Source organism: Panthera pardus, unplaced genomic scaffold (genome assembly GCF_024362965.1).
Source record: "Panthera pardus isolate Hobbes unplaced genomic scaffold, ASM2436296v1 HiC_scaffold_18, whole genome shotgun sequence".
In the NCBI taxonomy this organism is placed as follows: Eukaryota; Metazoa; Chordata; class Mammalia; order Carnivora; family Felidae; genus Panthera; species Panthera pardus.
Genome location: NW_026526743.1, coordinates 3396148 through 3423242, shown reverse-complemented (window position 1 = coordinate 3423242; position 27095 = coordinate 3396148). Strand labels below are relative to the sequence as shown.

Genomic DNA, 27095 nt, shown 5'->3' with positions numbered 1-27095 from the left:
GGCCGCGCCGCGTCGTGCCCGTGTGACGTCACGTAGGCGCCGCTCGCTGAAGGCTTTCCCCGCCCACCCCGGCGCTGTTCTCTCTTTCCGGACCTGGCTGAGCAGGAGGCGCCATCATGGTGAGCGTGCTTTGAAGAGCTGGGGGCCCCGACTATCCGCCGCCATCCGTCTCGGACTGGGGCTGGGGGAATGCCGGAGGGGAGCAGGGAGGCCAGGGGGGCTCGGAGGGGGCGACCGCCGCGGTGGGGGAACTACTGGGGAGGCTCGAAGACCAGGGATAGGTCGGTCATCTCAGCCTCCGGCCCCCTCCCTTGCCCTTTTGTTATTATACGTACAATTAAGTAGATGGCCGTATTGAAACACAAGGAGGTTAAGTGACGTGACCGGGATCACCCTGCCAGGAAGTGGCAGAGCCAGGGTTCCGACCCAGGCGCTGGTCCCACGTCCGTTCTTAATCTCTTGTCTGTGCTGCCTCTACCTGGACCTGTCATCCCTCCTGGCCTGGCACGTTGGGTTCTGGGGCGGGAGGTTTGGGGGGGGTGGGGGGGGTGTCTCTGACCGTCCAATGCCTGGGTTTCGTGGCCAGGCAAGCCGCTGAAGTCTCAGCTCCTTGTCCGCCCCGTGATCTTGCCTTCCCTGCCCGTACCCCCATTTGTCGGTCTGTTTGTTGGGGACACAGTAATCCTGTGTGACCGATGTGAGTTTGGAAGAAAGAGTTTGTCCGAAGAACGCGTCATAGGATGATTGCATACCTTAAATGTTGGAGAAAAGGGAGCTACGGATAACCAAGTAGTTCTTTGCAATTCCTAACTTGGTCTATTAAAAAAAAAAATCTCGGGGCAGAAGTTGGGGTACGGTGTAGTGGAAACGGTGGCTTCTTCGGTTTTCTCCGTAAAAGTGGGAAACTCCCTCCTAAGGTTGTGGGGTTCGGGGAGGTAACTGCGGGAAAGGTTCTCGTATTGGTTGTGCGTTGAGTGAGTTCCAAATAAAGATTCTCCGCTACGTTGTTAGGTAGAGTTCTGCCCTTGGCTTCTGTCGTCGAAAAATAGATTTTAAAGAATTAAAAAAAAAAAAATCTTTTTTTGAGTTGGTGTGACTGCTGTGTTAAAGCTTTTCATAGGGGTCATTTGAGGCCCAGAAGATTGTAAGTGACTCTCTGCATGTCACCTAGGGGTGGACCGGGGATTTGTTGTGTCTTCAGAGACTGGGGTCCTCGCTCTTCCTCGGAGATGAGTAATCAACTCATTTTTGCGGGCGAATAATCTGCCAGATCAGAGTTGGGTCCGTAATCTCTGCTTCATTAACTCTGCAGGGAGTCGACATCCGCCACAACAAGGACCGAAAGGTTCGGCGCAAGGAACCCAAGAGCCAGGACATCTACCTGAGACTGTTGGTCAAGGTGAGCTTGAGGCCTGAGACCCTTAGCACCACCCCAGAATTGTGACTTCTAGAACATTCTAGTATTGGTCCCCAGGCTCCTCCAGGGGTCTGTGTGGCAAGCTCATAACTGGTTTTGCCCGGGGATCCTGAAGGTTCAGTGTTCTCAGCGTCTGGGCTGTCTACATCTGGGGATTGGGGAGGGGGCTTGGGGGGTCTCCTTGGGGCCCAGTGGGATCTCCTTGGGGCCCAGTGGGATAGGGAAAAGCCATAAAAACCTTGCTAGCTCAAACCATCATTTCTTTTGCCATTTGTTGGAAGGTTGGGGGGGTGGTGTGGGCTGCCCTCGGTTCTCATCCTTCCTTTTCTCTTTCCTCCAGCTGTACCGGTTTCTGGCCAGACGGACCAACTCTACCTTTAACCAAGTTGTGTTGAAGAGGTTGTTCATGAGTCGCACCAACCGGCCACCTCTGTCCCTTTCCCGGATGGTGAGCAGCTGACTCGAGCGACTGGATCCTGTCTTAGAGCTGGGCTCTGGGTGGGGGGGTGGGCAGCCCTGGAGCCTGGCCATCGGCTGGTTTACTTCACCCAGCGGTGGGCACAGAGCTCTGACCCTTGAGGCTGAACAGCGGTGGGTACTTGAGGGGTTCGGCCTTGTTTTCTCGTAAAGTGGGGGCAGTTATAGTGGGTTCGTGTGGTTTCAGGTCCCATGACGCAGTCCTTAAGTGTCAGGAGCGATCTGTTGAATAGTCTGCTTGCGGGTCGTGTCTGGTGCTTTTCCCAGGCTAGACCAGCGGGGAGCTAGTTGGGAGGTGGGGCGCGGGTGGGTTTAGCCCCGTCAGGGCACACGTGTCTCTTGTGCCCTTGGGGGCGCCTGGAGCAGTGGGATGGGGTTTAGACACCAGAAGGAACTTGCTTAACGTGCATTTCTCCTCCTCCAAAGATCCGGAAGATGAAGCTGCCTGGCCGGGAAAACAAAACCGCCGTGGTTGTCGGGACGATAACCGATGACGTGCGGGTCCAGGAGGTGCCCAAACTGAAGGTGGGTGAGGAGGGCGCTCCGGGGCATGGTGGGGGGGCGAGAGCAGACTCCGGGGCCTGGACGACCTGTCTCAGGTCTGGTCTGTGTGAGGCAGGCGTCACACCTACCCGTTTGAGCAGCTTTTAGGATTGAAGGGGGATGATCTTGGCATTCTTGATGGTGGGTGTCCCTGGGCACGTCCCTCCTGGGTCCCTGTTGGCAGTGCTGGTTCTCAAGTCATGTAGCCTGGCTTCCGATCTAGATTTCTCTGGCAGTTTGTGGCCTGTGGGCAGCGTCTGGGGTCTTTTTTACCCCCATTTCCTTATCCGTAGTAACTTGAGGGTGTTGCAGTGTTAAAGGCAATTTTAGAAACAAATTGGCCTCAGAGGCGCCTGGGTGGCTGAGTAGGTCAAGTGTCCCAACTCTTGATTTCGGCTCAGGTCGTGATCTAACGGTTTATGGGATCAAGCTCCTCATTGAGCTGTGTGCTGGCAGGGTGGAGCCTGCCTGGGATTCTCTCTCTGCTCCTCCCCTGCACGTGAACATTATCTCTCAATATAAGTAAACTTTTTTTAAAATGGTAAGAATAGTTGTCGTCAACTCAGGAAGCTCACTCTAATGGTATTAGCAGGCGCCACAAGCAGTGGGGTGACTGCCGGGCCAGGGCCGTGGAGAGGAAGTCCCAGCAGCCGTGGGTGGCCGTGCCAGGGGTCTGACCACTCCTGTCCTGCGTGTCCCCCAGGTGTGCGCACTGCGTGTGAGCAGCCGTGCCCGGAGCCGCATCCTCAAAGCTGGAGGCAAGATCCTCACCTTCGACCAGCTGGCCCTGGACTCCCCCAAGGGCTGTGGCACCGTCTTGCTCTCTGGTGAGTGGGGTTTAGTGGCTCCCATGGCTACTTCTGGGAGCCGGGTCCCTGCCTGATCCGGTCCTTCCCTTCCCCTTCCCCAGGTCCGCGCAAGGGCCGAGAGGTGTACAGGCATTTCGGCAAGGCCCCAGGGACCCCACACAGCCACACCAAGTGAGTATACCCAGCCTTGCCATCCGGCCCTGACTTTTTCCCTGGACCCCTCCCGGTGGGTCTGGGGGCCTTGCCCCGCTTCCAGCCCCTTCTGTTTCTCACACCAACCCACCGTCAGGCCTCCGTAGAATCCCCCCCCCCCCCCCAACCTGGTCTTACTGGTTCTTCCTCAAGACTTGGCTTAAAGCTGCTTGGGGCGCCTGGGTGGCGCAGTCGGTTAAGCGTCCGACTTCAGCCAGGTCACGATCTTGCGGTCCGTGAGTTCGAGCCCCGCGTCGGGCTCTGGGCTGATGGCTCGGAGCCTGGAGCCTGTTTCCGATTCTGTGTCTCCCTCTCTCTCTGCCCCTCCCCCGTTCATGCTCTGTCTCTCTCTGTCCCAAAAATAAATTAAAAACGTTGGGGAAAAAAAAAAAAAAAAAGCTGCTCCTGTTGAGGCCCTGAAAAGCCAGCATATAAATGTAGGGCCTGAGTCTGCACCTCCCTCACGGAACCTGCCTCTTACCCTGCCCTTGGGGCAGCTCAAATGGATCCTTCCTGAGTGCCTGATGCTGACTGCACTCCTGGCCTTCCCCGGTCCTTCCCCCTCACCCCCCCCCCCATCCCGTGTCCGGTGCTGCTCTGTAGCTGTCCCTGGCCCATTGGGGTTGGCCACTCCTGTGTGGGCACGGTCTCACCCTCTTCTCCCTCCCGCAGACCCTACGTGCGATCCAAGGGCCGGAAGTTCGAGCGCGCCAGAGGCCGCAGGGCCAGCCGAGGCTACAAAAACTAACCCCAGACCCTGCCTTGTTATTAAAAAGATTTGGACTGTTGATGTCCTCTTGTGTGTTATTCCGGGGATGAGGGACAGGGGGCGGGACACGGGAGGGATCAGATTGGAGTCTGGGAGTGGGATGCGCGCCCATCTCCGTGGACACCAGTGGCGGAGGAGCCCTTCCCTCGGGGGCGGAGTCTAGCTCTACCCGCAGGCGCCCTCTGGAGGCTTCGGTGCTTGCTTGTCTGGATCTTGCACCGTTGGACCCTTGAGGGCCCCCCACGGCCAAAGTCCCGCCCCCTCAGTGAGCCGGGTGACAGGTGTTTCCGCACCTGTTCCCTCCCCCGGATTAACCGCACCCGCCCCTCTAAACCTGAGCTCCTCCCGGGCTCGGCCTGGTGGGCAGGGTGTGGACCCGGAAATGCTGAGGGGGCGGGATCGCGGTGGGGGAGGGGTACGTGGGAACAGGTGAGTTGCTCCCCTTTAACCGAAGCTTGAGTCAGCTGGGGTCTGGCGGGCCCCTGGGCCCTGCGCCAGTGACCTGGTGAGTGTGTTCCCTGGGCTGGGGCCTTCCCGTACCCGCGCTCGGCCTTCCGCGGGGACCTGCATCGGGCCCTCCTCTGTGTTTACACAAGGGGCTGGGTTCCCCGGATCCCAGGCTAAAACCTGATGAATGAGGCGAGACAGCCGGAAGGACGGCAGAAATAGAGGCAGGAGGTCTCCAGACCCCTGTTCTGACCTCCGAAAAGGCAAGGCAAGGAGGGAAAGGGGATGGGGGTCCGGACACATGGGGGGAGCTCTAGATGGGCTAGAGGGAGTCCTGGTTTTATTCCTCTTTATCTTTGTAGGCCTGGTCGCTGTGGTCTGGAGGAGGGAAGCCGCCTGGGTGCCGTGATTGGAAGGAGGGGCCGCTGGTTTGCAGGGATCAGGGGTCCACAGCCCAAACGTTGGGTCAGGAGCCTCAAAGGAACAGCATGAGAGGGAGACAGGACAGGAGACAGAGTGGTCCTTGGCCAGGAATAAGTGGTTAGCTAGCAGGAGATAGCAGGATTCGGGTAGAAACCCCGGCAGGGCAGCTCGGCCAGGGATCAGCAGAGATCAGAGGGCAGCCCGAGAGCACTCTGGCTGGGAGACAGGCCGGCAGGGGCAGCCAATCCAAGGAACGGTGGTTGGTCAGGCCCTCCATCCAGATGGGCCGGTTCCATGGTGATGAAACCTCCTGGTGAGCGGATCCTCCGCTGGGGCAGCCCGAGTGGGTGTGAAACCCCAGGAGCAGGGTCCCCAGTCCAAGGAGACCGGTCTCGTTCCCTGGCTGGGTAAGGGGGATGCCCAGACTTCGGGCTGGAGCCCATTCTTCCCAAGCTGAGCGAGCAGGTCCAAAGGGGAGGTGCGTGGAATGATCCGGCCGTGAGAGCCGCTGAGCCAGCCGCGAGTTGTCAGGAAAAACAGATTCTGCGGGACACGGCCGGGTGGTCAGATACGGACATTGTTGGAAGCAATCGATGCCTGCCAGATAATCCAAAGGAGAGCATCAGTTAGACGCGCTATTGGTCAGGGGCACATAGGCAGCTCGCTCTGCCTTTAGTTGGGGACATTTGGGTGGTAGGAGACAGGCAGGCGGCCTGTCGCCTGGAGATGGTGGGGCAGTCGGCCGGCTCTCTGGCCAGGACAGGTGGGCCATCAGCTTGACCAAGACTGAGCCAGCAGACCGGTCATTTGGGGCATCGCGTGGCCAGCAGGCCGGAAGTTGTTGGGGGACGGAACATAGAGGAGGAGTTGAGGGGTCCCGTGGCCGCGTAGAATCTGCCTGGCAGGAGACCCCCAGATGGTCAGTGCCCCAGAGACGGCCAAACCCTCCGCCGCCCAGCCTCACGGCCGTCCCGCCCCAGCAGCCCCATGTCAGCCTCCCAGCTGGCAGCGCTGGAAGGAGCGGAGTCGGAGGCCGAGGGGTTGCCCTTGACCGAGGCCAGCCCCGGCTTCCTGTATTCCGAGGGCCAGCGGCTGGCGCTCGAGGCCCTGCTGAGCAAGGGCGCGGCGGCGTTCGAGGCCTGCGTGCAGCGAGAGGGGCTGCGGCCCTTCCTGAGCGGGGAAGAGCTGCGGAGTCTGGCGGCGGCGGCCGAAGACTGGACAGCGTCCAAGCAGCGGCCCGACAGGGCGGCAGAGGGAGCCGCCGCCACCGATGGGGACTCGGGCAGCCTGACCTACTGGCCTGGACGGTCGGAGGAGCTGGTGCCCACGCTGCGGCTGGGCTGGCCGGAGGACCCGGCCTGGAAGGGAATCACCCGGGTGCAGCTGTTCACCCAGCCACCCGACGAGGGCCACCCGCCCCTCAAGGAGCTGGTGCGCCAGGAAATCCAGGCCGCCCGCAAGGTGGGGGCTCGGGGGGCCCGGTGTCCACTCCCCAGACCCGCGCGTCCTCACACGCCAGCTCCCGCCCCTGGGAGTGCACGTCCCCTAGGGCCCATGGCATCTTGGCCATGCCCTCCTGGGACTTGTGGGTCCACATGGCTCCGCCCCGATGACTCAGGTGTCCGTATCCCTCAGACCTCCTCCTCACCCTCTCTCCTGGGTACCCCTAGGCATCCACGATCCTTGGGACTTAACTATAACCCCCTGGCTCAGTCACCTACTCCACCCCAGATTCCCCCCTGCAGCCCCCCCTAGGTAGCCTACTCTTTTTTTTTAATATATATTTTATTTTTAAGAGAGAGAGTGAGCAGGGGAGGGGCAGAGAGAGAGAAAGAGAGACAGAGGACCCAAAGCAGGCTCTGTGCAGACAGCAGTGAGCCCGATTCGGGGCCCGAACTCACGAGCCGTGACGTCATGACCTGAGCCCAAGTCACAGGCTCAACCACCCAGGCGCCCCTAGCCTGGTCTTTGTGCCTGCCGGCTCCCACATTTAAGTGCTTTGCACGGGTTAACATTTAATGACCCTCAGGAGGGTCCTGTGAGGTTGGGACGCATTTTAACCAAGTGAGGAGATGGGGAAACTGAGGCACGGGAGGTTAAGTGTCTTCACCGGTAAGTGGCCGAGCGGGGATTTGAACCAAGGAGTCCTGGCCAGTGATCAGGAGTCATCACTGCTACGTATTTCCAGGTGCTCAGCACCCCAGTCCCCAGGGGATCTCTGGGTATCCAGGGCACCCCCAAGGACCCAGCTGTGCAGTTGGCCACAGGTGCCCTGCCCGGGCATCCAGCCCACTGAGCCCTGGAGTGGGGGGGGGGGGAGGCACCATGCAGTGTGTCACAGCTCAGGGGACATCATTTACCACTGCAGCTGTGATTAGGATGACAGTTTTCCAGTCATCCGGGCAGTGGAGGCCTCGGCCTCCAGGGAAGCCAGGCTTTTCCTCATCCACGTGTAGGCGCTGTATGAGCAGGAGTGTGGGTCTGGGGGGGAGGGGGGGTCTCTCCCGCAGTCCCCTGAACATCCCGCGGAAGCCAGGCCCTTCAACTCCCACCCCCAGAGCACCTCACCCCCCAGGGCCCCGCCCCCCACTCCCAAATGTCCCCGGAGCTCCAGGCTCCATCCACAGCCCTTTTCCCCACCCCTCCCCCCAGCTAGTGGCCGTGGTCATGGACATCTTCACCGACCCAGACCTGCTCTCGGACCTGTTAGACGCCGCCACACGCCGCTGGGTGCCTGTCTACCTCCTCCTGGACCGCCAGCAGCTGCCTGCCTTCCTGACGCTGGCCCAGCAGCTGGGGGTGAACCCCTGGGCCACTGAGGTAGGAGCCCGGCAGGGGTGGGGGACCAAGTCGCCATCCTCCTGGCGCAGAGGCAGCGGGGGCAGATCCTTCCACAGGGTCCTAGCTCATCGAGGCAGATGCCAGCTGAGAGGGTCTGCTGAGACCTGATGCCTGAGGCATTGGGGGAATCAGGGGCGGGCTTTCCCACACGGTCCCCCCTGAGTTAGGGGTACCTCCAAGAGACCCCCCCCCCCAAGGCCGGATATTGGTAACTCTGGGGAAGCTGGGACAGAGTCCTAAGCAGGGGACTCCCAGGCCCTGCGCGGTGAGCAGAGGCGTGCGAGGTGGGCTTGAGCAGGGGCGTGCCCCCTCCGTTCCAGAACCTGGATATCCGGGTCGTGCGAGGCTGCAGTTTCCAGAGCCGCTGGCGACGGCAGGTGAGTGGCAACGTGCGTGAGAAATTTGTGCTGCTGGACGGCGAGAGGGTCATCTCCGGATCCTACAGGTACGGCTGCCCCTCATGATGCCACCCGGTGTCCTGTCCCCATCTCCCAGTGTGCTCAGAGAGCAGCTGGCGTCCCTTTGACCAGCCTAGCCTCGCTTTCCTGGTCTGTGAAATGGGTCGAAACACCCTTGCTGGTAGAGGAGGTATGGCGGGGGGCGGGTAGAACCAGTTGGGGGTGGAGCCAGGCCTGTCCAGGGGGCCGGCTTAGTGGGGGAGGGTCCTCTCTTTAACCCTGGGTCTCCTCATCTGGAAAGGGGGCCCGCAGTTTGTGTGTGGGTTTCCAAACCAGGAGGACCGGGCTTGGGGTCCTAGCTCCGCCCTGAGTGAGTTGACTCCGCCCCTGTAAGCATCTATTTAAAAAAAAAAAAAGAAAAGAAAACAGCCGGTGTGCAAAGGGCCTGGCCCTCGGACTGGTCCGTGACCCTCCTCTCTCCTGTCTTTGGGATCTGACCCGACCCTGGATCCTGGCTCCTCGACCTCTTAGCTCGGTGACACTGAGCTCTGTGCCTCCCCTGCTCTGAACCTCAGTTTCCCCATCGGGAAGGTGTGAATAATCACAGCACACAATAATCTGCCTGCGTCGGAATCAAAACGCGGATCTCGGGGCCCCGCCCCCATTCAGCCGGCCTGGGATGGGACCTGAGAAGCAGCATTCCTGGCAAGCTCCTCCCGCTGATTACCCATGCTGCCCGTCAGAGGAACCCATTCTGGGACCCGCCACTGTGGAGACTGGGACCTTTCGGAAAGAATCCACCTTCCCGGCTTGGCCTGGGGGGATTCAACGAGATCACAGTGCCTTGGCACGTCACATCAGCCGCCTTCCGTAAACATCAGCTGTCATTTATTATTGTCATTATTCGGGGTTTTTTGGTTTCGTTTTGTTTTGTTTTGAACCCTATTTCATCGACTCTAAGGTGCCACCGATGAAAAGCAGCATCCTGATCAAAACGCGAAAAGAGATGCGTCTTAGAACCAATGAAATACAGTAGGGGGGACAGTCAAACCCACCGAGCGTGGCTCCCCGCCACCAAATCAGGTCTGAGGACGCTTCACCGAGCCCCCGGGTCCGGGTGGACGGCTCTAGAACGGATGAGGCCAGGGCCACGAGAGGTTGTCCAGGACCTCTGGCCATTTAATGAGGGGGAGGGGTGGAGGCAGGAGGCTCGGGGAGCAGCGAGGCTGGGAGACCAGTCCCAGGCCCTGCCCTTCAGGTCGGTCACAGCAAATGTGGGAACAGCAGCAGGCCCCCAGGGCCAGGCCGGCGGCGGTGACCCCTTCCAGCTGGCCGCTTTCGGGACCGGGGGGCCCTGTTACACATGTGGCCGGAGCAGCAGGTGGTGGTGAGGGTGTAGGTGACGCCCATGTAGGTGACGGGCTCCTCGTGGCCGCAGGAAGTGGACTGCACGCAGCCTTTGTTGATGATGGGGCGAGCCCCGGGGCCACCCCCTGGCCCGTGAAACAGTCCCTCGTCTTCGCCACAGCGCATGTGGGTCCCGGGGCACTGCGTGGAGTCGGTCAGCTCACAGAACACACAGTCCTTGGCACCCCGTGGCACCCGGGGGCAGAGCCATCGCCAGAAGCAGCAGCCAGCCGGGGACCATGGTGGCCTGGCGGTGGTGACGGTGCCCAAGCCAGGCCGTGGGGCTTCCTGGGCATCCCGGAAGCACTGAATGAGGATCCCGAGTCCCCCCCACCTGCGACTTTCGCCCCTGGGCTAGCCTCCCGGGGTCAGCACTTGGAGTGTCCTCGGTTCCCAACGCTCCGTGTCCGTCTCAGGAGCTCCGTCGTGACCGCGGCTCTCGAGCGCTTGGGTCTCAGAAGATCCTCGGGACGGAGACAAGCCAGCGGGCGCGGTCCGACGGGCGTCTCTGTGCAGCGGAATGGGGTGACCTCACAGACCCCTCAGGGTTCCCACTGGCCGCTCCAGGGGTGAGGTCACAGGTGGGGGGAGGGGTGTCACAATCTGAGGGCAGGACGGCCCCCTGACCTGCCAGGGAGCGAGGGAGGACACTGCCACCCTGCCAAGGTAAGGACGATCGGACCCACGCTTGCCATCCTGGGGGCTGAGTCGTCGCTCTCTGGGCGCTGGGTGCTGTGCCCGCTGAGGCGCACGAGACACAGCCCCCAGTGAGCCCATTTTCCAGATGGGCAAACCAAGGCTCAGGAAGGGAAAGCGACGTGTCCAAGGTCCCCTGGGCCAGGATTGCAGCCCAGGTTCGTGTGATTCCAAAGAGGGCATTTACTGAGCACCTGCTATGCGCCAAGGCCTGAGCCAGATGCTTTGAACGCCACCATCGTGACAACAGGGGCGATGGGGACACCGCTGACCACAGCCAGCAGGCTTTTAGTGCTGACCACCGTGCCCGGGGCTCAACCCCCTGTTCCCTCGTTCCAGTCTCCCTACATTCGAGCTCCGTATGACAGACGAGCAGACAGGGGCACGGAGCAGCCACACAGCAAGTGCTTGACAAATGGCGGTCGTTATATGGGAAGCAGCTGAGCCCGACAAATAGGACTTGTGGAGTCCGAAAACACATCCCATCTCTTTCCGGATGGGGAAACCGAGGCACTGATGCAGCCTTGGTTGGGGAGGGGGCAGAGTCCCTTAAGATAATTTAAGTGTCTTAACTCACGTAGCGGTCACGTCAACCCTCTGGGTAGGTACGTGAGTCGTTCCCATTCTACGGAGGGGGAATGTCGGGGCCAGAGAGGTTGCAGGATTTGCCTGAGGTCACACAGCCTGCCCTGGGACCCAGGTGGGGACTGGTAATGGAGTCCGGGCGGGGCCCGTGGGGCTGCACGGAGAGCCTGACCCCTCCCTGCGTGCCCCCCAGCTTCACGTGGAGCGGACTCCCGCCTGCACCGAGGCCTGGTGACCCTGTTGACCGGCGAGATTGCTGCCGCCTTCAGCGAGAGTTCCGACACTGTATGCGGCCTCCTGGCCACTCCCGTCCGCGCCCACCTCGGGCCCCTTCGTCAGCATTGTGGGGGGGCTGCAGCTGGCCCACAACCCCCACCGTGTGGCCCGCCGCCGCTCTGTGGCCCCCGTGTCACCGCCCACCGCCCGATGGCCCGCTGGCCCAACGCTTGGCCGCCTGCCGAGTCTTTGACAGGGACAGGCAGGAGGACCCCGGCCGCCCCAGGGCCAGCGCTGAGCGACATCCTGAGGAGCGTCCGGCGCGCCCGGACCCCCAGCGGCCCCCCGGCCCGGCCCAGCCACTCCCTGTGGGACCTGAGCCGCCTGTCGCAGCTGTCCGGCTCCAGCGACGGTGACAACGAGGTGAGACCTGGCGGGTGGCCTGAGAGAGAACAGGAATAGCTAGAAAAGGATGGAGGCAACCAGGGCCGAGTTCCAATCTCTCCCTGGTGCCTCAGTTTCCTCATCTGTGAAATGGGTGGGTCCAGAGCTGTAGTAACACCCACCTCAGAGGGGTGTGGCCCTATTGCGTGCCAGGCAGGGGTGAGCGCTGGGCGGCCTGGGGCAGAGACCCCGGGAGCCATCCTGGGTGCAAATCCGGGCACGACACGCCAATTGTGAGAGCCGGGGGCGGGGGCAGAAATTTGCCTGAACCTCCATGTTCTCGTCTAGCAAATGGGCCCAGCAGTGGTCCCCACGCTCAGTTTGGCGGGAGGGAGTCAGTGAGGGGCGGATGAACTAGAACAATCATCATTCCGGTAAATCCGCGAAGTGGAATTTATTTTTATTGAGTTCGTGGCCTCACCTCACCCCAGGTCAGTGAGCTACTAGTCTTCTCACGTTCATTGTTACAGAGGGGTAAGCTGAGGCCCAGAGAGGTCAAGTAACTTGCCCAGAGTTCCAAGCAACCATCTTTTGGGGCACCTTGCCACACGCCGGGCGCTTTCCCAGGGGTGGCTAGATGGGACCTTTGCCACAACCCTCTGACGGGGGGAGGGGGGGATGTTATTACAACTCTGCACCCGCACATTTCGCAGATGAGGAAACCGAGGCACCAGGGAGAGATTGGAACTCGGCCCTGGTTGCCTCCCGGGTGAAGCTTTTAAATGCTCTGCCCCTGGCTTCCCAGATTCGAGTGTCGTGGGGGTGCTGGAGAGGGGATTTGGGGAGCTCTGAGGGGGTCTTGGCGCCCCCCCCCCCAGCTGCTTAGACACCGGGATCCCAACACAGCCTACACTAACTCTCTGGGATCCTGGGTGGGGAGCCTCAGTGCCCCCAGCTGTAAAGTGGGCTGTCGAGAGGGTAAGAGCGGAGCCGGGATGGGGAGGGGGGGGACAAACAGGCAGAACTGGGGCACAGTTTCTCCGCGAGCTGTGCGCCCCCGTCAGGCTCAGTTTTCCCATCCGCAAAGTGGGAGCTAGTGGGGACCTTTTCGGAGGGGGAGGGAGAAATGTCCCAGGAATCCCCTCCCTCCCCCGTTTCCGGTCCAGGGGAGAGGTGGGGATGGGCACAGCAGGGGCAAGGTCCTCGCCTCCACCCGGTCCTGAGCCACCCTCACCCAGCATCACCTCCCTCGGCAAATATTTACTCCCCCCAGGCAGCTGCTGGCAGCTTCCTGTTTCTCCTCAAGTGCAGACTTGCAGGGGGGGATCACGGCTCCCGGGGGGGCCCCCCACCCCGAGGCCTCCCTGCACACACACGCCTCCCCTTGCCTGGACTCGGCCCCCAGCACCTTCTCTCACCTCCCTGTCTTTCCCTCCACAGCTCAAGAAATCCTGGGGTTCCAAGGACACCCCCGCGAAGGCCCTGATGAGGCAGCGGGGCATGGGAGGGGCCCCCTGGGGTGAGACAGAACCCCGTCCTCCGGGCCGGTCCCAGCCCCCAGGCGGCCCCCTCCCCGTCCTCCCTGCCCGCCGCCTCCGCCATCTGTCCCCGACCAGAAGGAGGTTTGCTGAGGATGCAACCTCCAAGCCGCGGGAGCCCCGAGGCACCCAGCAGCCAGACTGGGCTGCCCAGGCGGGACTCGGGGGGCGACCCTGACGGGAGCCAAAGCCACCCTGGACGGGCCTGTCGACGGTCACCTCCCAGCCCCCCCCGGCCCCCGTCCGTGTTGTGCCTTGGACAAGGCTTCTGGCCTCGGTGTCCGGGAAGCGGCAGGGATGTTTCCCCCTTTGTTCTAGAACTCGGGCAAGCCCAGTGCCCAGTCTAGATGCCAGTGTCGCAGTTCAGAAAATGGGCAGAAAGTCTCGACCCGCTGGCATCCCGGGACAGGGCATATCCAATTGCGGCCAGGCAGGACTCGTCTGAGGATGGGCCTGGCCGAGTGGCCCCCGAGCCGGCATCGCGTGGGGGCGAAGGTGGGGCGTCCCTGGGACAGGGTGGGGAGCCTCCTGGATCTATCAGGCTCCGGAGCTGTGGGTAAACTGAGCTTAGAGGAGGAGAGGAGAGAATCCAGTCCAGGGAGTGGGGCTTAATAATGAGGGACAGGAAATTGGTGGGGACCCCTGCTGGGGGACCGGTCGGGGCCCTGGGACTGTTTTCTGGGTGCCGAGGGGCGAGTTGTTGGGGCTCCCTTTACCTCTGCTCAAAATAAAGCTGCTTTATGCCAGAATCCTGCATTTTCACAGCCTAGCCGCAGACCCAGGAATCCAGTCCTGGGCCCCTCCTCCCTCAGACTCCCTGGGGGAGCCAGGCGCCCAGCGTGGGGGTCCCCCCACCGCGGCGGCCTCCTCCCCTCGCGCGCCCCCTGCCGGCCGTCCCCCCGGCGCGCCGCCTCCAGAGCGCATCGAGAGTCGGGGCAGGAGCGATGCGTTTATTCTCAAGGTCACAGGTCCGGGGGGTGCTCGGAGGCCTGGGCTGGGGTGGGGCTGGGATCGGGGTCCGGGCTGGCGTCCTCGGGGTCGTCCCAGGGGAAGGTGGGCAGCCCCCGCATCTGCTCCCGGTAGACGCGGTCGAAGGCTTCGCTCTGTGCCACCGTAAAGTGGTTCTTCCAGTCGCCGCACACCCCTGGAGGGGAGGGAGGGGCGACGAGGTGAGGCCCGGCGGGGACATCCCCCGCGCCCCACATCCCAGCACCCTCTTGCCCACCTCCGGGCCTTGGCCAGGAGCACCTCCCCGCTCTTGCCCTTTCACCTCCTACTGATGGCTGCCTCTCACGCTGGCCTCCAGTCACCTGGCCAGACCCCTGGGCACCCGTTTTGCCCCCTCCTTCCCCCTGGCTCCCCCCCCCACCCTGCCTCTCCTTTCAGTAGACCTGTTGCCTTCTTCCTCCAGCTTTACCCCCTGACCCCTTAAATCGCTCTGCCCAGAACCTCCCCCTCCCGCTCCAGCATTCCTGGCTCCCTGTCCCTAACCTCCCTGGCTGGAAAAGGGCATCCTCACTCCGGGGCTCCTGCAACACCCAGGCTACCTCCGTGATGGCTCTGCCATTGGGAATGTACCCACACGCCCGTGCCAGGGAACGCGCGGAAGGGTGGCCCTGGCTTCCTCGGTTTCCCTCCTTAACCCTCGTAGCGACCCAGCAGGCGAGGGGTGTGACCTCTGCCCCTTCCAGGGGCCCAGGCGGGCGCAGGCCCCCCCCCCCCCCCCCCCCCCCCGGGGCGGCCTCGAGCTTCTCACCTGGGGCCAATGTCATTTGGATGGCAGTATTTTGAATTACATGACGCCCCCTAGTGAAGGGTGGGGGTGGGGCTCCCTGTGATAGGCTGAGTAATCACCCCCCCCCCCCCAGATGTCCACGTCCTGGTCTTTGGAACCTATGAATATGTGACCTTACAAGAGGGACTTTGCAAGCGTCGTTGGTTAAGGATGGAGGTTTATCCAGGCAGACCCACAAGGGTCCCTATAAGAAGAGGGGGAGGGGCGCCCGGGGGGAGGGGGAGGGTGGCTCCGGCAGGTTGAGTGTCCGACTCTTGGTCTGGGCTCAGGACACGATCTCATGGTTTGTGAGTTCGAGCCTTCGAGCCACCCCCCCCCCCCCATGGACGGAGCGGAGCCTGCTTCGGATTCTCTCTCTCTCTCCCCGGTCTCTGTCTGCCCCTCCCCCGCTTGCTCCCTCTTGGTCTCTCTCAAAACAAACAAACATAGGGAGAAAAAGCAAAAGCAAAAGAGGCGGGAGGCTTAGAGTCTGGGATCGGAAGACCGCCACCCTTCTGATGGGAAGACCGGTGAGGGGCGAGGAGCCCAGCAGTCCGTGTGGGGCTGGAAACAGAAAAGGCAGGGAACAGATTCTCCCCCCTGGAGCCTCCAGAAGGACCCGTCCCTCTGACGCTTTTGATTTTAACCCAGGGACACTGACTTGGGACTTCTGACCCAACCCCATAAACGTGGGTTGTGTTAAGCCGCTAAGTTTGTGGTCTTGTAGCAGGAATAGGAACGAGGACACTCCCTCCCCCCCTTCCCGTAATCCGAGCGCTTGAAGGTTTCTGGGCTGAACCTTAACACTAAGAACAATTCGATTCGCTAAGACTCTATATAGCCTCAGGACGGTTCAGTCCCGGCTGTGGCCTTGGACAGGGCCGTTTTGTCACCGTTTGGAGCTCTCTGGATGCCGGGCCCTGTGCTAAGCCCTGGGGGGGCGGGGGGGGGGGTCCCTCGTGACCTTGTGAAGGCGGTGCTGCTCAGAGCGACCCCACGTTTCAGCTGGGAAAACCGAGGCCCAGAGAGGTGACCTGACCGCCCCAAGGTGCACAGCCAGGCGGTGGCCGGGTGAGCCTTGGAACCCCAGAGCCCCCGCACCTTTCCGGAGGAAGGCGCCGTGGCGTTGGTCCAGCAGGCTGGGGGGCAGCAGAGTGAAGTTGGACATGGCGTTGGCCTTCATGGCGCCGAAAGCCGAGTGTGCCACGACAGAGTCCAGCGCCTCCTTGCCCAGCGGCCGGCCCAAAAACTGGCATATGTCCTGCAGGGAGCTGCGGAGGTCCTGCGGGGGCCGGGGAGGGGGGGTCAGGGAGGCCGGGCGGAGGGAGGGGACCCCAGGCAAGGAAGGAGCACCAGACCCAGAGTCTGGATGTCTGAGTCCCCGACCCAGAGCCGTCTGGGTGGCTCTGCTGCTTTGCCTCAGTTTCCCCACCACCAAGCCGAGGGATGGGGCGATGGCTTCCGAGAGTTTTCGCAGGCTGGGGGTTTCAGAGGGTTCCGCGGGTGGGAGGGAAGGGGCAGAGCCGGGGCAGAGGTCAGCTGGGCAGCTGGTGCACAATCACCCCTCACTCAGGTTAGAAGTGGGGGTCAGCCTGTCTGTGCCCCAGATCTGCACCTCCCCCCGGGTGCCCATCCCGGAAGAGCAGCCTCACTCACTGGGTCACAGGACCAGATTCCCAGCCCGGCCTCCCCTCTCTTACTCCCCCTCCCCCCCACAACCCTGTCAGTCTCCCTCTGCTCATCCCCTCCTCTGTTCTCAGCGCCCTTGCACTGGGCCTGCCTTGTCCTCATCCCCATGGACCCGCGACTCGGCCTCCTCCCTGGCCTCCCTGCCTCCAGGCGCCCACACCCAAAGCTGCTCCCGGCCCCCCTGTGGCTCCCCAGTGCCCTGGGACAGGAGTCCCGGCCCCCAGGCCTGGCTTTCAAGGACAGAAGTGGTCTGGCCTGGCCTGGCCTCTAATTCCAGAACTTAACCATTCCCTGCATTTTCCTCCCTGCAGCCTTGGCGGGGGGGTGGCCGAGAATGCCCCCTGGCACCTTCCTCCACCAGGCAAACTTCCCCACCCAGATACAGCTCAAACATCACCCTCCTCCTGGCAACGATCGATCGTTCAGGCCACGTGGATTGAGGGGCGCCTGGGGGGCTCAGTCCGTTGAGCGTCCGACTTCGGCTCAGGTCACGATCTCACCGTCCACGGGTTTGAGCCCCACATCTGTGCTGTCAGCACAGAGCGCGGTTCGCAACTTCTGTCTCCCTCTCTCTCTCTCTGCCCCTCACCCCGCTCTCTCTCTCTCTCTCTCTCTCTCTCTCTCTCTCTCTCGTATATCTGTGCCAAGCCCGCCAATAGCCTTGCAGACAGGTGTCATTACCCCGGGTCAGTAAATGGAGGCCCAGAGAGGGGAAGACACTCGTCCAGGGTCACACAGCTAGGGAGGAACTCAGATTTCCGTGCCCGAAGCCCACGCTTCCCTCCTCTGTCTCGCCGCCTTCCCTGACACTTAGTGCCCAGGACAGCCTTCTCGTCAGCGCCGCCAGCCCCACGGCTCCGGTTTTCCAGGCCATTCCTGGTTTCGCAACCCTACATCCCTTTATCTTCTTGAACCACCGGCGTGTCCCAGAAATTCTAACATGTGTGCAGTTCCTCACATGCCAGGGGCAGCCCAGAAGCTCTGCCAGGCTGCATGGCCCAGTTTTTGGCTTTGGAGGAAAACGCTCGATGAAACAAAACAAAACAAAACGAAACAAAACAAAACAAAACAAAACAAAGCGGGGGTGGGGGGGTGGGGGAGGGGATGGGGTGTGGCGGTTAACGCCGGACATCTTGTCTGGACCTTTCCATCAAAAGACGTTTACCGGGGTGGGCAAAAGACTCAGGCAGGTTGTCAAGTGTCCCCCCAGCTTCCTCCTCCATAAAACGGGGGTACTAACAATATTGGGGTGCACCCTACACAATTATATTTTTCGCAGATCCAAACGGGTCCGATATGGGCAGCTGTAGGTGGTTCTAGCTAATCTGTGACTCGCCTGTCCACACGCTGAGGATTAAGTGAGGTGTTTGGTGCGTGGTATTCTCGTTCTTGCCGATCCCACGGGTCCTGCCTCGGGACCTAGTCGCTTTTACTTTGCGCACTATATTAACACGTTGGTGTACCTTGTCGGATGGTCGTGCTATGCCGGGGGCTCCCTACGGCGGCTCACGCAACCTCACGAGCTGGCATTTTCCCACCCATTTTAAGGATGGGACGTCTGAGGCTCTGAGAGATTTGGGGGGACGTTATCTGCTTTGTCGGACACAAACATTCAGGTGCTTCCCCCTCCAAAAAGTACCGACAGAAAGCACCCCCCCCCCCAAAAAAAAATACATGAGGAGCGCCTGGGTGGCTCAGTCGGTTAAGCGTCCGACTCCCGTCTGACGGTTCGGGAGTTCGAGCCCCGCGTCGGGCTCTGTGTTGGCAGCTCGGAGCCTGGAGCCTGCTTCCCATTCTGCGTCTCCCCCTCTCTCCACCCACCCCCCGCCAAATAAAATAAAATCCATGGTGTGTACATACAAGAAGGAAATGGAGCTCACTCCCCACGCGCCATGGTTCCGTGCTTTTCCTACCGCCTCGCCTGCTCACGGCCCACCCCTGGCTCCCACCTCCTCAGAGAAAAGCCAAGGTCCTTGCTGTGTCTCCCACCCCCACCCCTACCCCCACTCAGGCGGCTCTGGCCACATCCTTCTTTGCTCCCCTTGGAAACACATCAAGCGTGTGCTGTCACCTCAGGGCCTTTGCACTGGCGGGTTCCCTCTGCCTGAGACCTCCCCCCCCCCCCCCCAACCAGCTATCCCCCTGGGTCGTCCTTGACCTTCAGATCTTTGCTTAAGTGTTATCTTCTCCCGGAGGCCTCCCCAACCACCCTATTTAAAATCGTGCCCCCACACATTCCTTATCTTCCTTTCCGCCTTGCCTTTTCTCTCTGCTCTCCAGCTGCCATCTGTTTTCTTTGTTTGCCCATGGCCCCTCTCCTGCTCCCCGGCTCAGGACTCTGCTCTGTTCACCGCGGTGCCCCCAGTACCTGGTGTGTTGGGGGGAGGGGAAGGGGGCGTGAGGAGGAGGGGAGGGGGAGGGAGGCACCGGGTGGGGGTGGGGGCGCGGGATCACCTGCTGTAGTTCCTCGTAGGTGATGAACAGGAAGTTCTCTTTGCCCTTCATCCGAATCCAGCCCTTAATGTGGTCGAACCAGGAGCCAAACTGCACTGCGGGGCGGAGGGGCAGGCGGATGAGGGCCGGGCAGCTGGGCCACCCCCGCTGGGGGACCAGGGGGGCCTGACTAGCCCCCAAAGTGGCCCCGGGCACGGTGACTCAGGGCTGGATGCCTCCCCCAAGCCCCCCCTCCCCACATCTGGCCCCCGGAGAGAGAACCTTTGTCTCCCCATCTCTCTCTGTTTCTGCCCGTTTTCTGCATTTCTGTCTCTGTTTGTTTCTTCCTTTCTCTGTATCTGTGTGTCTGTCCGTCTGTCTCCGTTTCCTTCTGTCTCCTGCTTACTCTGTGTCTCTCAGTCTCTCTCTGCTTCTTCCCATTGCTGTGTCTGTCATCGTCGCTCGGTCTCTTACACACCTGTCGCCTTCACTGTTAATCACGCCCTGTATCGCTGCCTCTCTCTCTCCTTCTTACCCCCTCCCCTGCCCCCTTCCTGTCTGGGCCCAAGAGGGGCACCCCTTCCGGACCCCCACTCTGCCCCAGTCCTCACCTTCGCCTTTGAGAAAGTTCTGCAGGAACTGGTCAGGTGTGCCGGGGTCCTTCAACTGCCTGGCGATCTTGGAGTAATGATACAGCGAGACCACCACGTCCCGGGGGTTCCGGCCCATGTAGATCGCCTGCGTATGGGTGTTGGGGAGAGGGGAGAAGGTGTCGCACACAGGCAGGACCCCACCCCAAAGACTGCATGCCCCCAAGCCTTCTCTGTTTCTGGGCCTGCAGCAGGAAGGCCTCAGGGTAGACTTCTCAGGGGACTTTCCCGCCAACAGTGGCTTAGATCAAGTTCATCTTATCCCAGAGGATGGGGAGACCTCCCTGCAGCCACATTCCAGCAGGACACGGGGACTGTTCCCGGACCAGGCGGGGTGACAGGTTGGCTTCAAGGGAATTAAGACCGGAGGACGGGGCGGGGGGAGGGGGGGGCCAGGTGGCTCAGTCGTTTGGGCGTCCGGCTCTTGATTTCGGCTCAGGTCATGATCTCACGGTTGGCAAGATGGAACCCCACATTGGTCTCTGTGCTCTCAGCATGGAGCCTGCTTGGGACTCTCTCTGTCCCTCTCTTTCTGCCCCTCCCTACCCCTCTCTAAATGCATAAAACAGGAGGAGGAAGGCATGGGGGGCTCAGGATGGGGTTGATCAAGGTGAGAGGCACTGACTGACCCTCTTCACCTCTGGGCCTGGCGTTCAAGGCTCCGACTCCCTGGCTCCTAGCTGATTACCAGCTTCGTACTCCACAACCAAGCCCGCGTCAGCCCCACCAGATGGCTCCTTTCCTGGCCACCGTCTCCTTCCCCACGACCACGGTCAGCCACCCAGGCGGTCCGCCCCGACAAACATCCCGGATGCCAAGGCTCGCGTGTCATCCCATGTCGCTGCCGGGAGGGTCAGGCAGCTCTGCTCTGGGACAGACACCTGGACGCTGACCCACACGCCTCCTTCCGCCACTGACTTTAGCCTCGGTCCTTTTGCTGGGATTCTCTGCGGCCGTGGGTGCAGCAGCTTGGCCGAGATCTGGGCTTCCTCGCAGCAAAGCCGTGAGACTGACCGGGCCGGGGGGGGCGGGTCCCGGGGGGCCTCCTCTGTCTACACTCGCTTCCTTGGTGATGCGACCAGTCTCCTGCCTTTTTTTTTTTTTTTTTAAATTTTTTTTTTTCAACGTTTTTTTATTTACTTTTGGGACAGAGAGAGACAGAGCATGAATGGGGGAGGGGCAGAGAGAGAGGGAGACACAGAATCGGAAACAGGCTCCAGGCTCCGAGCCATCAGCCCAGAGCCTGACGCGGGGCTCGAACTCACGGACCGCGAGATCGTGACCTGGCTGAAGTCGGACGCTTAACCGACTGCGCCACCCAGGCGCCCCCAGTCTCCTGCCTTTAATGGCCCCATCCACCTCTGTGTCGACCAGCCAATTCCAGAGATGCGTGTCCTATCGAATCCTGATTCGGTTGCCTCGCTGCCCACTGGCAACCCTCCACCTGGACGTCCACGGGCCCCAACAGAGCTCCCGCCTTCCCCCGAGCCTCTCTCCCGGTCTCCCCAAGTCAGTTGACATCAGCATCATCTTCCCAATTGCTTAAACCAAACGCCCTGGAGTCACCCTTGACTCATCTGGTTCACACCCACGCCCCATCTGCCAGCAAATCCTACTGCTGGTTCCACCTTCAACATACAACCCCAGCTCAGCCTCTTCTCTTCACCTCCGCGCGGGCCACCCCCCCCCCCCAGCCTCCGTGGGGTCCACCGTTGCCTCCCGCCGCCGCGCTCTGCCCTCCTCGCCCACCCCTGCGGGCTGTTCGTGAAGTCATCACCTTTGCCCACGAAGAGATTTTTCTTCTCTAGTCTCTCGGCCTGTCACCCTTTAGAACGTGGGCTTGCGAGGCAGGCATTGCTGCGCGTTTATTTACTGCCGTTCTAGATCAGGCACATAGTAGGTGCTCCGTAAATACCGTGCCGAATTCATCCCTTGGTTATGCGCTCCCCCGCCCCCACACACCTCCCTCCTCCTGCACCTTGGCCTTGGAGGTGAAGAAGGCTTTGGCGAAGAGCTGGATGGGGAGGTGAGAACTCATGAGGCGGGGTCTGGGCGGGTCCGAGAGGCTGAAGGCACCCAGGATGGTCTCACACCAGGGTGCCCGCTTCCAGATGGGCACCGAGCGGATCCAGGATGGGTCCCCGTCCTTTAGGATTAAGCTGAGGATCTCAATCATCCAGTTGGTCCCTGTCAGGAGAAATTGGGCCAGTCAATCAAAGGGCGGGGACGGGTGCAGGGGAGAGGAGCGAGAAACAGAGTCGGGTTGGGCTTTACAGCGCGATTCGCTGGGGAGGATGATGGCCCAGAGCCTCACAGCTGGCGGCGAGGCGAGGAAGTGACAGAGACCGGCTGGCTGTCCACCCGACCCCATTTCCCTTCCCCACCGGGGAGATGAGGGGACCCCACTTCTCCGGCCTCTCCGGCAGCTACATGTGGGGCCGTGTGACCGAGTTCTGGCCAAGGAAGTGCAGGTGGCAGCCATTTCCAGGGCTGGCCCATAAACACCTCCTACGTGTCCCCCCCCCCTCCCCCCGCCACTCTCTCTTCTTCCCTCTCTGCTGGCTGGATGCAGGGACCCAGTGGAAACTGGGGCTCCCGGGGATGGCAAGCCATGAGATGGAAGGAGCCAGAATGCCTGGGGCAGCCTGGATTTCCCCCAACTTCCCTCCATCCCTCCACCAACTGGAGTTTGAGGAAATGACACAGAAGCTTCTAGCAGGCCCTGGTGTCTGAGATTCCGCGGCTCGCGGATGAGGGCAGAAGCATCGTGTTCAAACACAGAGGGAGCTGGAATTAAATCCAGGCATCTGGACTTAAAATCTCAGCTCTCTTCACTGCCCCTTCTTGGGAGGAGCCCCTTGATCTCTGTGGGGACACCCGTGTGTCACGTAGCAGGAAGAGATCTCATCAAATGACCCAGTTCACACGTCCGGATTCCACGAGGATATAGGCAAGTCAGATGAGAAATAGAAAAAAATAATAATAATATTGACAATCACCTGTCATTAGTATCATATTGCCCTGGATTCTCTGTGGGTTTTTTTTTTTTTTTTAAGTAATCTCCGTGACCAACGTGGGGCTCGAACCCACGAACCCCAGGTCAAAGAATCACACGCTCCGCCGACTGAGCCAGCCAGGCGCCCCTCTAGTTCCCTGGATTCTAACAATAACCCCGCCCGGGTTCTTAATGGGTTGCCTCTCGCCTCCAAATTCATTCTTGGTCGCCCTGTTTGGGGATATTGGGGCCGGACCCTGTGAACGGTTCTCCGGCGGCGGCCAGTAGAGGGCGCTGGAGGAACCCCGCAGGAGGCCGGGGTTCCCTGCCAGGCTCTCCCGGGCCCTTTCCTGCTGCTCTCGTGACCGGACAGCGGACCCTCAGTGACCCTTTCTCCCTCCGCCACCGCCCCCCGCCCCCACCCCCGGCAGATTTCCTTAGGGTTTCTGCTTCAGCCCACGGGGACTGGCTGATCCCTGTATGGCCTCTTCCTGTGTCCACTGGGGCTCTCTTCACCTCTTGGTAGTTTAATCCTCCCTCACTTGTTTAAAAAAAAAAATTTTTTTTTAATGTTTATCTGTTTTTGAGACAGAGACAGACAGAGCATGAACGGGGGAGGGTCACAGAGAGAGAGAGGGAGACACAGAATCCGAAGCAGGCTCCAGGCTCCGAGCGGTCAGCCCAGAGCCCCACGCGGGGCTCACTCCTGAACCAAGAGATGGTGACCTGAGCCGCAGTCGGTCACTTAACGAACTGAGCCACCCAGGTGCCCCTCAACAATCTCATTTCTAAGGATTTACCCGACATAAATGAAAACACATCTGCATGCGTGGAATTGCACACAAAGCTTCATAGCAGGTGTTTTCATTCCTACCCACCCCAATCTGGGAACAACCCCAATGTCCTTCAAGAGATGAATGGATATACCACAGTCCATCCATAGAATGGGATACTTCTCGGCAGTAAAAAAAAAAAGAAAAAAAAATCCAAGAGTTTGGATGAATCGAAAGTAGAATATGCTGAGTGAAAGAAATCGGTCTCCAAAGATGCACACACTGTGAGCCCATCTGTGTGACATTCTGGAAAAGGCAAAACTCTGGGGGGCGGGGGGGGGGGGGGTAAGCCGCCATGGTTGCCGGGGGCTGGCGGTGAGGGAAGAGCAGACCACGAACGGGTGTGAAGGGATTTGGGGGGTGAGGGAGCTGTTCTGTATCTTGGCTGCGATGGGGGTTGTATGACCGTATGTGTCTCTCAAAACTCAGACCTCTGAGGGAAATGGAAAGGAATGGCCATGTTCCTAGAAGCATTACTCCTGACCGTCAAAGAGCGCAGACAACCCAAGTGTTGATCAACTGACCAATGAATACACAAAAAAAGCGGTAGGCCCAGGGGGCGCCTGGGAGGCTCAGTCGGTTAAGTGTCCGACTTCGGCTCAGGTCATGATCTCGCGGTCCGTGAGTTCGAGCCCCGCGTCGGGCTCTGCGCTGACCGCTCAGAGCCTGGAGCCTGTTTCAGATTCTGTGTGTCTCCCTCTCTCTCTGCCCCTCCCCCGTTCATGCTCTGTCTCTCTCTGTCTCAAAAATAAATAAACGTTAAAAAAGAAAGAAAGAAAAATAGCATGAACCGTACTTGGCCATAAACAGGAACAAAGCCCGGACCCGCGCTACCACATGGATGAGCCCCCAAAACATGCTAAATGAAAGAAGCCAGACATGAAGGCAAATCCATAGACTCAGAGAGCAGGTTAATGGTTGCCTAAGGTTTGGGGCCGGGGAGGTGGGGTTTAGGGAGTGATGGCTGATGGGTATCTTGTTCTAAACGTTCTAAAATGGATCGTGGTGACGTGTTGCACAAATCCGTGAATACATTACTGCCATAGAATTGTACACTTTATTTTGTAAAGATTTTTTAATGTTTATTTTATCTGTTTATTTTATTAATAAAAAATTTTTTAATTTTTTTAACGTTTTATTTCTTTTTGAGACGGGGAGAGACAGAGCATGAACAGGGGAGGGTCAGAGAGAGGGAGACACAGACTCCGAAACAGGCTCCAGGCTCTGAGCCGTCAGCACAGAGCCCGACGCGGGGCGCGAACTCACGGACCGAGAGATCATGACCTGAGTCGAAGTCGGCCGCTTAACCGACTGAGCCACCCAGGTGCCCCCTAATGTTTATTTATTTGAGAGAGAGAGAGAGAGGGGACACAAGTGGGGAGGGAAAGAGGGAGAGGGGAGAGGATCTGAAGCGGGCTCTGGGCTGACAGCAGAGAGCCCGGTGCGGGGCTCGAACTCGCGACCCGTGAGATCATAACCTGAGCCGAAATCAGACGCTTAACTGACTGAGTCACCCACGTGCCCTGAACCGTACACTTTAAAATGGATAAACCGCATGGTATGTGAACATCTCAAAAAGGACCCCTCACAGAACTCTATCGGAGAGCCATATTTTGAAAATTTTCAAATATATTTTGACAAAGACATGAAGTAGTCATGCTGGAGAAGGGAAAGCCGAAGTCTGTCCCTGCTCTCCCTAAAAGCTGCCCCAGGGGGGGGACATTGAGGAAAGTCACCACGGAGCCTTGCCTTGGCTCCAAAGGGATGTTTCATCCGCCGTGCGCCACCCCACCCCCACCCCCCCACCCCCCCATTCCCAGCCTCTTCCACAGCCTCATTGATCTCCTCTTGTTCCTTGGATTCCCTCAAGCCTCCCCCGACCCCCGGGCCTTGGCGTGTGCCATTCCTCCCTCGTCTAGGACACCCTTTCCCACTCAAACGCCTCTGCGGCTTCCAGATCTCCGCACGAACATCTTTTCCCCCTCAAAGCCTGCGCTCATCCCCCAGACGTTCTCTTGTTACCTACATTCAACGCTCTCTGCACCTTTCCTCGAGGTTACCAACCCCCCCCCCAACCCTAATTATATAGTCAAAGGAGTGCGCGCGGGTTTACATAAAGCCTGTCTCGCCCGAGAAACTGACAAATGTCTCCCCAGGTCACAGTCGCGTCTGCACCCATGGCAGAGAATAAGCAGCGTTTCGGGGAGGGAGGGAGAAAATGAAGATCGTCCCTCCCTCCGCCCCCACTTCCTTCCGCAAATATTTACAGAATGGGTGGCAGGCACCGACTTAGGCTCCGAGAATACTGCCGCGATCCAGGCACACTAAGCTGTCTGTCCTCCAAGAGCTCATGTTCTAGTGGGGGAGGGGGTGGGGGGGGGGGGGAGACCGGAGGCTAAATCAACAACCAAAAACACAGCCAAGTGGCCGGTGGAGACAAGGGCTGAGAAGAAGAGTAGAGGCGAGTTCAAGGGGATAGAGCGCGACAGGGTGGGGACAGGTGCTGCAGCCCAGGAGGCCCCGGGAAGGCTTCCCCGAGGACGAGGAGCCCACTTGGTTGTGGGGGCGGAAGAGCGACACCTAGCGGAGGGGTCCGCCAGTGCAAACGCCCAAGCTCCAGGTTCTGAGCAGATTCAGGCCTAACCCCCACTGTTTCCTCTGCCTCCTTCCCCTGGGTGCACCCGTCTCAGCCTCTGTGGCCACCTCCTCCCCACCCCACCCCCAGCAACCCCTCCCAGCAGGTACCTGACTTGGGGTAGGTGATGATGAAGATGTCGTCGTCCTGCACATCAGCGTTCTCGACCATGCGGATGCTCTCGGGGGAGTAGATGCCCACGGGGAAGGGGATCCCCTTGTACCTGAAGTATTCGCCTGACAACTTCTGGCTGTAGGAATATGGGGGAGACACCGTGAGGACCGGGGAGGAGACGAGGACTGAGGTCACCCCCGGAGGCGCGGTGGGGGGGGGGGGGGCGGCAGAGAAATCTCAGGGCAGGAGGGACGGTGAGCAGGGAGACGGGGGAGGGGTACCCCGCTAGCTAGAGAACCCTGGCGGCAAACTTTCCCTGAACCTCATTTCTTCATCTGCCAGCTGGGAATGGTTTACCAGAACCCCACAACAATCCTGTGCGGTGACAGTGATTAGCATCCCCCTTTTAGGAATGAAGAGAGCGAGGCACAGAGAGGTTGGGTGACTTTCCCAAAGCCACACAGCCGGTCGAACATGGAACACTCCACATCTGCAAAGTGGGGTTAAGTGCTTTCCTTATATCGATTCTTTGGCCCAACCCTCGAGGGAGAGGCGAAGTCACCCCCCCCCCCCCCCCATGTTACCAACGAGGAAATCGAAGCCACAGAAATTATGTGTTGTGCCCACTCTTTTGTGCAAGGCCACAGGGCTGGCAAAGCCCACTTATGAAACCCCATCCAGGGGTCACCATGAGGCTGAGATGCCCTTTTCATTTTTTTTAGGTTTATTTACTCATTTTGAGAGAGAGAAAGAGCGGGTCAAGTGGGGGAGGGACAGAGAGAGAGAGAGAGAGAGAGAGAGAAAGTCCCAAGCAGGATCCCCACTGCCAG

General features: G+C 60.1%; 4 protein-coding genes across 5 annotated transcripts in view; 2 read left to right on the top strand and 2 right to left on the bottom strand.

Annotated features, from left to right (window-relative positions):
- The first annotated feature begins 24 nt into the window (after window positions 1–24).
- RPL18 (ribosomal protein L18) lies at window positions 25–4226 on the top strand. Its single transcript, XM_019425804.2, has 7 exons — window positions 25–119; window positions 1313–1399; window positions 1758–1865; window positions 2321–2419; window positions 3141–3264; window positions 3348–3417; window positions 4111–4226. The coding sequence occupies exons 1-7, from the start codon at window positions 117–119 to the stop codon at window positions 4184–4186; spliced, it is 567 nt and encodes a 188-aa protein (XP_019281349.1). The 5' UTR covers window positions 25–116; the 3' UTR covers window positions 4187–4226.
- A 212-nt stretch (window positions 4227–4438) lies between these two features.
- FAM83E (family with sequence similarity 83 member E) lies at window positions 4439–13833 on the top strand. The gene is given in 10 exon segments (XM_019425806.2): window positions 4439–4712; window positions 5017–6538; window positions 7730–7897; window positions 8239–8363; window positions 11198–11210; window positions 11212–11273; window positions 11275–11419; window positions 11421–11489; window positions 11491–11643; window positions 13045–13833. Coding segments are annotated over 9 exon segments (1485 nt in total). The 5' UTR covers window positions 4439–4712; window positions 5017–6064; the 3' UTR covers window positions 13321–13833.
- On the bottom strand, window positions 9473–10037 carry SPACA4 (sperm acrosome associated 4). The gene is given in 4 exon segments (XM_019425809.2): window positions 9473–9609; window positions 9612–9665; window positions 9667–9909; window positions 9911–10037. Coding segments are annotated over 4 exon segments (381 nt in total). The 5' UTR covers window positions 9965–10037; the 3' UTR covers window positions 9473–9579.
- A 245-nt stretch (window positions 13834–14078) lies between the features above and the next one.
- SULT2B1 (sulfotransferase family 2B member 1) overlaps window positions 14079–27095 on the bottom strand; it is a 31948-nt gene continuing 18931 nt past the window's right edge. For both annotated transcript variants that reach the window (XM_019425807.2, XM_019425808.2), the window contains exons 2-7: window positions 26262–26401; window positions 21667–21875; window positions 19650–19776; window positions 19060–19154; window positions 16018–16198; window positions 14079–14286 (exon numbers count right to left, since the gene is read on the bottom strand). In XM_019425807.2, the coding sequence (XP_019281352.1) occupies window positions 14105–14286; window positions 16018–16198; window positions 19060–19154; window positions 19650–19776; window positions 21667–21875; window positions 26262–26401 (934 nt within the window). In that variant the 3' untranslated portion in view covers window positions 14079–14104. The remainder of the gene's footprint in view (window positions 14287–16017; window positions 16199–19059; window positions 19155–19649; window positions 19777–21666; window positions 21876–26261; window positions 26402–27095) is intronic.